The 10,871-nt window shown below is 48.7% G+C and overlaps 1 protein-coding gene across 3 annotated transcripts in view; it reads left to right on the top strand.

Moving 5' to 3' along the window:
- BCL11A (BCL11 transcription factor A) overlaps positions 1-10,871 on the top strand; it is a gene marked incomplete at both ends in the record, with an annotated part of 73,351 nt that overhangs the window by 55,075 nt on the left and 7,405 nt on the right. For 2 of the 3 annotated variants that reach the window (XM_084261735.1, XM_084261736.1), the window contains one exon: positions 8,165-10,170. In XM_084261735.1, the coding sequence (XP_084117861.1) occupies positions 8,165-10,170 (2,006 nt within the window). Of the gene's footprint in view, positions 1-8,164; positions 10,171-10,871 lie in introns of those variants that run through there. The other variant, XM_084261737.1, reaches the window with a different exon arrangement.

Here is a 10,871-nt window from a genome sequence, read left to right on the forward strand (position 1 = left end):
CCGTGCAGTTTGCATTTCTGCAAGGGTCAGATGCTCCCCAGGGTTACGAGGACCTCAGCTGTGGGGCTGTGGTCAGAGCCCTCCCTGCTCCCACTTGTGTCCCCAGCTGAGGATGCTGGGGAGGACCCTACCTCCTTCTTTCCATCTGTTCCCACTTGCTTCTTCCTCAGGTCCAAAAACCTTCTGTTTTATGGAAACCTGAGCAGGGCTGCAAAACCTGATGAAAAATTGGTTTTGGGGAGAAAATGGGAATTCCTGGAGTGTTGGACTCCAACCTAAATCTTTGAATGGTGAGGAAATGCTACCCATGCCTTTGCTTTTATTATTGCTGTGCCTTGGGTGTCTCTTTGGAAGTTTGGGTCATGATGTTTGCTTTTGTCCCAGTTCTTTAAGAGACAGGCTTTTAAAAGGAGCTGTAAACAAATAAACAGCACCATTGATACTTGGTTTAGAACATATTTTGCCAGTTTTGTTAAAATTATTTCAGGGACCTGGAATTTGTGGGAAAAATAAAAATTTTTTTTAGGAATGTCACTAAGTTTTTATCAGTCATAGGTAAGGAAAGGCAAATGGGGCACCAAGAGCCCCATCTAGATTTTGCATGTCCTCATGACTAAGCTGGTCCCAGGACCTGCCATCAGGCCTGCTGTTCATACATGATGTGGATTTGATTTGCAGAATGCTTATGTTTGAAATGCAGGACAGCAAAGGTGCTTCTCACTTCGCAAGCAACACTGTGTTACTTCCTAAAGAGTTTTGGGAATGTTTTCCCTTTTTTGGCCTTTCTGAATCTGGTTCATCTAATGATGAAGAGAAGAGATTAGAGATAAAGTTCCCTGTTGTACATAAACGCAGCTACTGCTGGTATTTATTATTCTTATAATTATTATGACAAGGACAGTGCCAATGCTGATGCTAACGGTGCTAACAGCTACTTATAACTTGTTAATGACAGATCAGGTTAATAAGGAGCTTTTTGCAATCTGGAGAAATCAGGAGGAAGAATTAGTGCAAGAAGGAAATAATGTGTTTGGACAGTTAGAGTTTCCCATCTAAACTGATGCTGCTGAGTACCAGGAAAAGGTGAGTCACAGCAAAGCAGCTATTTCTTACCAAGGGAGGAGAAGTGGGCTGCTGCAGGCATGGAGTGGACCCACTTATCTCCTGACCCTGCCATGCTTCCTGTGTCCCAACTGTTTCACTTCTCTAGTTTCTGGTTGAAAGGAATTTCAACAGTGTGGATTTCCAAAAGGGAGACAGAAAGAGAGAGAGAATAAAAAATTTGACAAGCCAGATGGAGAAGAACTGAATCAAGTACAAGTGGTAACAATTAACTCTGGGTTGTTTTTTTTTTTCTTCCTCCCCCCCCTTTAAATATCATAACAACTCCAAATTTGTCAGTCCAAAAGTCAAGCAGTCAATTGACATTAGAGCTGAATAAGGAAGTTCCTGGGTTTGGCTCAGGCTGTTCCTCTGGTAATTGTTTAGTGGGAGGCGGATGAGATGCAGGGAGTTGGGGGATGCTTATTGCAGGTTGCAGGTGTTTGGGTCACTTTTAACTCTCATGCTCTGCAGTTTGATAGCACAAGGTATGTACATGCTGTGTAGGCACTGGTAGCCTGGTAAAGACACCTTGGCTTTACTTGTTTTTTTTGGGAAGGTGAAGGAGGACGTGGGAGCTAAGCCACTGAGGTTGGTGGTGCCGGTTTGTGGAGGGACACTGCCGAGAACAAGGACTGGACCATACAGGCAGCAAGGCCCAAATCCTGGCCTGCTCAGAGATTTCTCTGGCAGGGGGATTTCTCTGAGGGAGTAAATCTGCAGCTGTGAATAGAATCCTTGTGAACACCATTGGCACGTAGGCAGTGGCTGCTTACGCCGCCGTGTTGTTTGTGAAAACACTGGGAAAAAGGGGGTGTCTCTAAGCCTGCACGTTTGTGTGCAGCCCCTGCAATGCCCCATGGTAAAATAGGTATCATAGTAACATCTTGGTCTTTAATCTGGTGGTCCTTCCCACACAGTGTCCTGTGCTACGGGCTGCCTGCTTCGGATAAGGGCACTGAGTGGATGCTGAACATGGCCTTTCAGCGCTGCTCGTCTGTGAAGCGCTGGTGTGTCCGGCGAGCAGCTTTCCTGGATCCAGCCCTGACTTTTGAGAAACGAAGGAAGCTCTTCCAAAGCACATTGGCACACGCCTGCAGATTATTCCATTACTCACTTGGCAATGCCTGAACTTGCATGCCTAGCTCCAGAAATCTCACCCCCCCTCTCTCCTCCCTCCCAGCAGTGGCATCTAGCTGACAGCTTCTCCTCCCAGCTGGTCTTCTCCCCAGCATCTTGTCTGGCTTTGCTGCTGGTGGCTGTGGACATGGCTGTGGGTCTTGCTCAGAGCCAGCTATATTGTGCCTGGAGATATTGGCTTGCTTTGCCTCGGACTTCGAGTGCACCGGCTGTATCTGTGAGCACAGTACAGAAGAGCCAGCTCCTTTTTTTTTGTCTTTTAAGTATTAAAAAAAGCCCCTTAATGCTGAAAACAGCCGTCTCTTCATATTTTACTGAGTAATTGTGCCAACTGCCCTTAAAGGCACTAAAATGCCAATATCCATCCCACTCATTTGTTAACATTTTTCGGATCAGAAGCTAAATCTGTCACTTGTGTGTCACTGGTTAAGTCACTTCTTTTGGGGCAATGGCAAGCAAGAACTGTTCTGCTGCCTTTTATTTTCTTTTTAATTTTATTTTAGGCAGGAGCCAATGACTTGAGAATCACTAAACATTTGTGGTGTGGTGAAATGCCATGTCCTGTCACTAGACCTTTGCTGGCTGGGATGTAGAAGATGAATAGATGTTTAACAGTGGCTGAGGCTTGGTTGGGTGAGACTTGGTTGTGTGAGCCTTTGTTGGGTGAGACCAGTCAAGTTTTATATTGGCCCCACATTTGTGTTTGGTACATGGTATCCCCGTGTAAATCTCCTAAAGGGGTATTTTCCCAAATAAGAAGAAAATGAGCAGTAAAATTGACTGGGAGGAAAAGTATACACACAAAAATGGGAATGGTAATTGGAAGCTATTTGTAAAGAGTTGATGAGCTGTCCAGGAAGGAGAGGGCAACTTTGGCCCAAAGCCAAAACCTACTTCACCCGCTTCAGTGGTGAGATGAGAACAGCAATTAGATATTAAAAAAATCAATATATGACAATTTAAAAAATGGAAAATAGATAGCAGTCAATCGCAGTGAGAAACCACGATGAGGAGGGAACAAGTCAAGGGAGCTGAAGATGTCGAGGAAAACTCTTCCCTGGCACAGATGGGGAGAGAAGGGAAGAGCTTCTTGGGGTCCTGGAGAAAAGGGAAACCCTAGAAGTGATGGATGGAACAAGCAGTATGGTAGAAATTTTTAATAAATATTTCTCCTGTATACCTGGAAATCAGCAGTGTTGAGTTGCTGCATCTTAGGTGAGCAATGATGTTTTCCCTAGCTCATTAGTACCCGAGGAGGATTTTGTCTAAGGTCCAACAGAGATACATGTTTTAAAACAAAAAGGCCCTGACAACTTGCACCCAAGAATCCCTGAAGAGCTGACATGTGATGCTGTTTTTTAATAAAGCTTATGGACTGGGAAAATGCCGTCAAGAGGTGGTCTGGGTAGCTGAGAGAGAGAGCTGGCAACCCTTTGCTTATCTCTTCTGGGCAAAATAATTGAAGAGCTAATATAAGAATCAATTGATAAAGAATTAAAAGATAGAAATATAATTCATGCCACTCAACTTAGATTTATGGAAAATAGATCCTGTCAAATAAACCTGATTTCATTCTTGCAGATGACAACTTTGTTTGATAAATGTAGATGAAATAGACTCTGCAAAGTGTTGGCCACGGTGCTGTGTGTCACTGTGTATGGGAAGACGGGGCGGTATCTCTAGCACAGGTGATTCAGAGCTGGCCAGAGGATTTGGGAATGTGGGGGCTGGTTGGAACCACAGTGGTCGTTAGCACTTTGTTGGTGATTTAGAAATGAATATGCAATTGCAGCTTATTGGTGATGTGGATAAAGCAAAGGCAGGTGGATGAGTGAAGAGCAACGGGACAGGTTTATGGGGTGGTCTGGGAAGACCATCAAGCAGGATGTGTTGAGAACACAGTTGGGTAACAGCCTGGTTAGAAGAGCGGAATTGGGACTGTGCTTACAGAGCTGAGATGTCATACCCAAGAAGGCAGCAGCCCCACAGGAGACTTAGAGGGAAACCACCTCCTGCCGAGCCTGATGCTGGGGTGAGATGGGCTGTGCTGGTCCTCAGGTAGTGGAGGAGGATGGAGGGGTGGCTTTCAGGGTGGAAATAAAACTGTATTTTAAAGTGTGCCTTGATTTCTGCGTGCACAGATACCATTAGTGTGTGTATGGGCGTGCACTGAGTACCAAAGGGTCTTTCACTGTCTCAGCATAAAAAGAGAATGGGTGATCAGAGATGGAGAAGTTCAGGTGGACCTCGGTGTACCCCTGTGAGTGTGGTTAGCTGTAGGAACTGACCAGTGGCAAGCCATGAGTGCTCTTCTTGTCTTCTGAGGTAGTTTGAATGGTTTTCACTGAGACTTTGTGCTGGACATTGTGCTTTTCCCTAAAGACTTTGCGAAGCTGGAGGAGGTCACACTTTACCCAAAGGCATCGTGTTGGTCACAGCGCAGGACAACTGAGTAGCAAAATATTGCCTGGAAGGTCACAGAGTAAGAGCTGACTGATCCTTTTTGGCCTTAAATTCCTTGATGCAAGTCAGGTGAGGATGTGAGGCCCAGCCCTGCTACCGGTGGCCAAGGGGGGCACGTTCAGTGGTGACCTGCTTCGTGTGTCAGTCTGGGGGATTCCTGCTAGTGCCTTGGAAATCAGCCGAAAGCCCTGACAGCATCGCGATGCTGCTTTGGATAACATGTCCCATCACTCTGCCCTGGCAGATGATGATGGACAAAGAGCCCTGTGGGACCTTCTCCATCTATGTCCTTGGCCAGCACCAGCTATTGCATCTCCCTCCTGCGCTTTCCTTGCTTTCCCATGGTCTTTCCCAGATGCTTTAGCTGGGAAGACCGTGCAGATGTAGAGGATGGCCCCACAACTGGAGTACATCCAGGGTCTTTGGGTCGTACAATCCCACCCGGCTCCAGGGGAAGAACCTAAACGCTGTACCAAGAAGTGCGGGACAGGAGGAAGGAAAGCAGAGTCCCTTCCAAAACCAGGAGTTGCCGTGGCGGTCTGAGGACCTGGCTCATGGCTGGCGAACACGGCGTGGATTAATGCCATAATTCTCAGTTTGGCAAGGCTGCATCAGACTGGAACATATCTCTAGGTGGTGATATGGTCAGTCAATAGCCTTCATAATTAATCAAGCACTAATAGACAAATTAGAAATCGTGTCTCTTCAAAGCAGGAGGTGGAGGCAAGTGACTGGTGGGGTTTTTAACCGTTTCACCGCTCTCTTTTATCGCCTGGTTTTACGGTGCTCCCTCAAATGCTGGCTTGTTTGGGGGAAGTTTTGTACATAAACACAATTTGAAATTTAAATTATTATCTTGATTACCAATCGGGGATGGTGAATTGAAAACTTGTTTTTTCCAGGCAAGCAAATGAAGAATAATATTACATTTTACACTCCACTAAATCAATGGAGCCCTAATTTTGCCGTGCAGGAAATCAATTCCAGTCTTTATACCAGTCGAAGATGTTATGAACAAAGTAATTTTGCAAATTATGGCAAGTAACACATTTATTGATGACTGTAGTTTAGGAATTTAGAATTTGTGAGTGCTGTAATATAATAAGGCCGCACTGGCAGGAGCTGAGTGAAATACAGATTATACGGTGAAACGGTAATGCATCATTTGCTATTAGTGGACTGGTAATAATTACCAGTTTCAAAGCAGCTTTTTCCATGTAATCTTTAGTCTCAGTCGTAACAGCCCTTCTCATTGACATTATGATTACACGAGCTGCCCTTATGATCTAGAATATCTAGTTGATGGGAATACTAAAACGCAGGGAGCCAACACTCCATGTTGTATCCTCATTAGGAGATAAAATGCTATTTTCCCTGACCTGATCTATAAGGTAGAGAGGCGAGGTAGCGTCGCGGTGCTGGCTCCTACCACCGTGTTAAAAACTTAAGGCAAAGCAAGAGGAAATTCTTCCATTTAAGATCATCCCCCCCACCCCCCTCAGCTCCCAAATGAGCGTAGGAATGTGAAAGACCAATTGAATTTCCCTCTAATTTCAGCAGATTTCAGTATTTATCTGGCACATACTGAACAGTGCAACGCGTTTGCTTCCGATGCCGCCTTCGGGATGAGATGTTAAATATTATTCCAAGGGCTTGTAAAGTGATTAAAGTGTTAAATGCCTTCCCTAGATGGCTTGAGCCTCCTTTTACTCACCCGGTTCAGCTTCTCAGGCCAAACGTAGAATAAACACAGAGCCAGGAGGCAGGGAGGAAGGCTGTGCTGGGGCACTACAGCCGGCGCTGCGGGCTGCCTGCCTCTTCTCTCCCTAAAACCTCGCTCAGCTCGCCAGAGAGCGAAAATGCCCGTACAGAGCTTCTATTTCCCTCCTCCCAAATGAGATGAGAAATGAGGCGGTCGTGGATAAAGCCATGTTTACTTTCTAAATCTGCCTTATTTATTGGTTGGGATTTGTTTTGGGTTTTTCCTCCCCTTTCCTTTCTTCCCACCCCCCCGTTATACTCAGTAAATTAGGGGAAACTACTGGGCGGTGTGTGTGTGGAGGGGTGGGTGGCTCTTTATGCAGCTTGTAAAGAGATTTACCCAGGACTGCTACCGATGGAGCAGTGTCGTAGATGTGTAGATGCTATGGGTCAGAGCAGGGGGTACAAGGTGCGGGCAGGTACCACCCCAAGCATTGATGCCCTCGGAGGGCTCCCACGGTTTATTCAAACCTCACGAATACATGTAGGTTTGATTAATTTTTTTTAATATCGCTAAACAGCAGCTCTAAGAGATCTTCTGGGCAGAGCTGGAAATGGATTTTTATCCCTTCCTTATAGCTCTGGTTTTAGATTACCCACATTGAGTAAAAAAGCCTCCATAGTGGAGCAGAAGTGAACTATCCACAAAATTTTGGGACTCGATAACAGGGCGCTCACCTTCGCCCTGTGTTACGCACCTTCTTCCTCATGGGCAGCCCTCAAAAAAGTTATTCGTGCCCCCCCCCCCTTGTTTTGCCATATATTAGAAGGGGCTGCTTTCTGCTGTCATTATTAGCTGGCTTTTTGTTTAGTTATTTATTAGTTGGTTGCTCTTTTATAATGTCCGTGTTATCTCCAAAAATAAATTATCATGAAATAGAGTTAGCTCACTACTTGCCAAAGTGGCATTTACCATCCTCAGCTTCTTTTCAGTGCAAGAGAAATAATGCGGCTCCGGCAGGGCGCTCGGCCAGGCCTCCTGGCCACCCTCCAGCTCGTTCCCTGGCGTAGCGAGCTGCCGTTCTCCCTGCCTTCCCCTCTCCCTGCCTTCCCCCCTCTCCCTGCCTTCCCCTCTCCCTGCCTTCCCCTCTCCCTGTCCAGCACTCTCACTTCCTTTTCTTTTTGTAAAAAATGGTGATTTTTTTCCTTCCTTCTCCCTGAGTTGGATGTCTGCTGAGGAGCAGGAGATGCTGCCTGATTTTGTACACATTGTTACCCTCTGCAAAGAAGGAGCGGGCTAATAACGTGGTGGCTAGCAGTCACAGTGCTTTGGCTTGCTGCTTTGAACCAGTGTACGTGTTTTTCTGGAGTGAAGGGGATTTGTTTTATCTAACTACTTACTTAAAACTTAACTTATTTGACCCCCAATTTAAATATTAGCAGCAGAAGGTCATAGCTGGCATTGATTGACTCAGTCACCTCTTTTCTTTTTATAGCTTCTTCGCCACGGTTACCCGCCAGGGTTTGGTTTTGCTGGGGACATTGGGAGGAGGTGGGCTCGCTTCGGGTGGGTTTGGAACCCCCATCATGCCTCTCGACTCCTGCTGTCCTCTTTCCCCTGCCTGTGCCTGAGCTGGGACGTCCTTTCCATAGCTCCTGGCTGAGCATTCCCGGAGGAGAGGAGCTTTGGCGGGGAGGTGAGTTCTCACCCGCCGGTGGGCGGCTGGAGATTGACGCTGCTTGTTGTGTTATTTTGCAGGTAAAGATGAGCCCAGCAGCTACACGTGTACGACTTGTAAACAGCCTTTCAACAGCGCCTGGTTCCTCTTGCAGCACGCACAGAACACGCACGGCTTACGGATCTACCTAGAAAGCGAGCACGGCAGCCCCCTGACGCCACGGGTTGGTATCCCAACAGGACTAGGTGCAGAGTGCCCTTCCCAGCCACCTCTCCACGGGATTCACATTGCAGACAATAACCCTTTTAACCTGCTCAGAATACCCGGCTCGGTCTCGAGGGAGGCGTCAGGGCTGGGAGAAGGGCGTTTCCCACCCACGCCACCCCTCTTTAGCCCTCCCCCGAGGCACCATTTGGATCCGCATCGCATTGAGCGCCTGGGTGCGGAAGAAATGGCTCTGGCCACCCATCACCCTAGTGCCTTTGACAGGGTGCTGCGACTGAACCCCATGGCGATGGAGCCCCCCGCTATGGATTTCTCCCGGCGGCTGCGGGAGCTGGCCGGCAACACCTCCAGCCCGCCCTTGTCCCCGAGCCGGCCCAGCCCTATGCAAAGGTTGCTGCAGCCTTTCCAGCCTGGCAGCAAGCCCCCGTTCCTGGCCACGCCGCCCCTTCCTCCTCTGCAGTCCGCTCCTCCTCCCTCCCAGCCGCCCATGAAGTCCAAGTCCTGCGAGTTCTGCGGGAAGACCTTCAAGTTTCAGAGCAACCTGGTGGTCCACCGCCGGAGCCACACCGGGGAGAAGCCCTACAAGTGCAACCTCTGTGACCACGCCTGCACTCAAGCCAGCAAGCTGAAGCGCCACATGAAGACCCACATGCACAAGTCCTCCCCCATGACGGTAAAGTCGGACGATGGGCTCTCCACTGCCAGCTCCCCCGAGCCGGGCACCAGTGACCTGGTGGGCAGCGCCAGCAGCGCCCTCAAGTCTGTGGTGGCCAAGTTCAAGAGCGAGAACGATCCCAACATGATCCCTGAAAACGGGGATGAGGAAGAGGAGGAGGAGGAGGAGGAAGAGGAGGAGGAAGAGGAGGAAGAGGAGGAGGACTTGAATGAGAGCGACAGGCCGGACTACGGCTTTGGGATGAGCCTGGAGGCAGCCCGCCACCACGAAAACAACTCGCGGGCTGGCGAGGAGGGCCGGTCGATGCCGGACGTCATGCAGGGCATGGTCCTGAGCTCCATGCAGCACTTCAGCGAGGCCTTCCACCAGGTCCTAGGGGAGAAACACAAGCGGGGCCACCTCCCCGAGCCCGAGGTGCACAGGGACACTTGCGACGAAGACTCAGTGGCCGGCGAGTCCGACCGCATTGACGAGGGGGCGGTCAACGGCCGGGGCTGCTCCCCGGGGGAGTCCGCCTCGGGAGGCCTGTCCAAAAAGCTGCTGCTGGGTAGCCCCAGCTCCCTGAGCCCCTTCTCCAAACGCATAAAGCTGGAGAAGGAGTTCGACCTGCCAGCCGCCGCCATGCCCAACACTGAGAACGTTTACTCCCAGTGGCTGGCGGGCTATGCCGCCTCCCGGCAGCTGAAGGACCCCTTCCTCAGCTTCGGCGACTCCCGACAATCGCCCTTCGCCTCCTCCTCCGAGCATTCCTCGGAGAACGGCAGCCTGCGCTTCTCCACACCGCCGGGCGAGCTGGACGGAGGGATCTCAGGCCGCAGCGGCACGGGAAGCGGAGGGAGCACCCCCCATATTAGTGGCCCGGGCCCTGGCAGGCCCAGCTCAAAAGAGGGCAGACGCAGCGACACTTGTGAGTACTGTGGGAAGGTCTTCAAGAACTGTAGTAATCTCACCGTCCACAGACGGAGCCACACGGGCGAGAGGCCGTATAAGTGTGAGCTTTGCAACTACGCCTGCGCCCAGAGTAGCAAGCTCACCCGGCACATGAAAACACACGGGCAGGTGGGAAAGGACGTTTACAAATGCGAGATTTGTAAGATGCCTTTTAGCGTGTACAGTACCCTGGAGAAACACATGAAAAAATGGCACAGTGATCGAGTCTTGAATAACGAGATAAAAACTGAATAGAGGTATATTCGTTACCCCCCCTCCTAAACACCCCCAACACCCACCCACCCCAACTCCCTCCTTCTGTCCCCCATCCACTTCATCCCTTCCCCATCCCGCATCCTCCCACCCCACCCCACCCCACCCCACCCACCCTCCACCCCCCCTCCACCCCGTAGAGGTTTTCTAGTCCCTTGTGATGGAAATCATGGAAGCTTAAGGATATTCGGAAAGTGCTTGTCACCAGCACACCCTGTTTATTTTCTTTTTGTTCTCACCGTTTGAATGCATGATCTGTATCGGGGCAATACTATTGCATTTTACGCAAACTTTGAGCCTTTCTCTTGTGCAATAATTTACATGTTGTGTATGTTGGGTTTTTTTTGTTTGGGTTTTGTTTTTCTTTTTTTTTTGGTTTGTTTTTCTTTTGGTTGGTTTTTTTTGTTTGTTTGTTTTCTTTTTGAAATTTTTTAAAAAACTTTTTTGGATTAGACAGCATGTATGGTATGTTATGGCTGTTTTTAAATTGTCCCTGATTAGTTGCTGAGCAAAACAACGTCGCTGTTTCCAGTTCCGTTCGGAAAAAAAAAGGAAAAAAAAAAAGAGGAAAAAACAAAAAAAAAGAGGGGAAAAAAAAAGAGGAGAGGAAAAAAAAAGGAAAAAAAAAAGAGAAAAGTGAAATAAAAAACCCAAACCCAAGAGCAAACAAAACCGACCATGCT

The sequence above is a fragment of the Gallinula chloropus genome (genome assembly GCF_964237585.1).
Source record: "Gallinula chloropus genome assembly, chromosome: 3".
In the NCBI taxonomy this organism is placed as follows: domain Eukaryota; kingdom Metazoa; phylum Chordata; class Aves; order Gruiformes; family Rallidae; genus Gallinula; species Gallinula chloropus.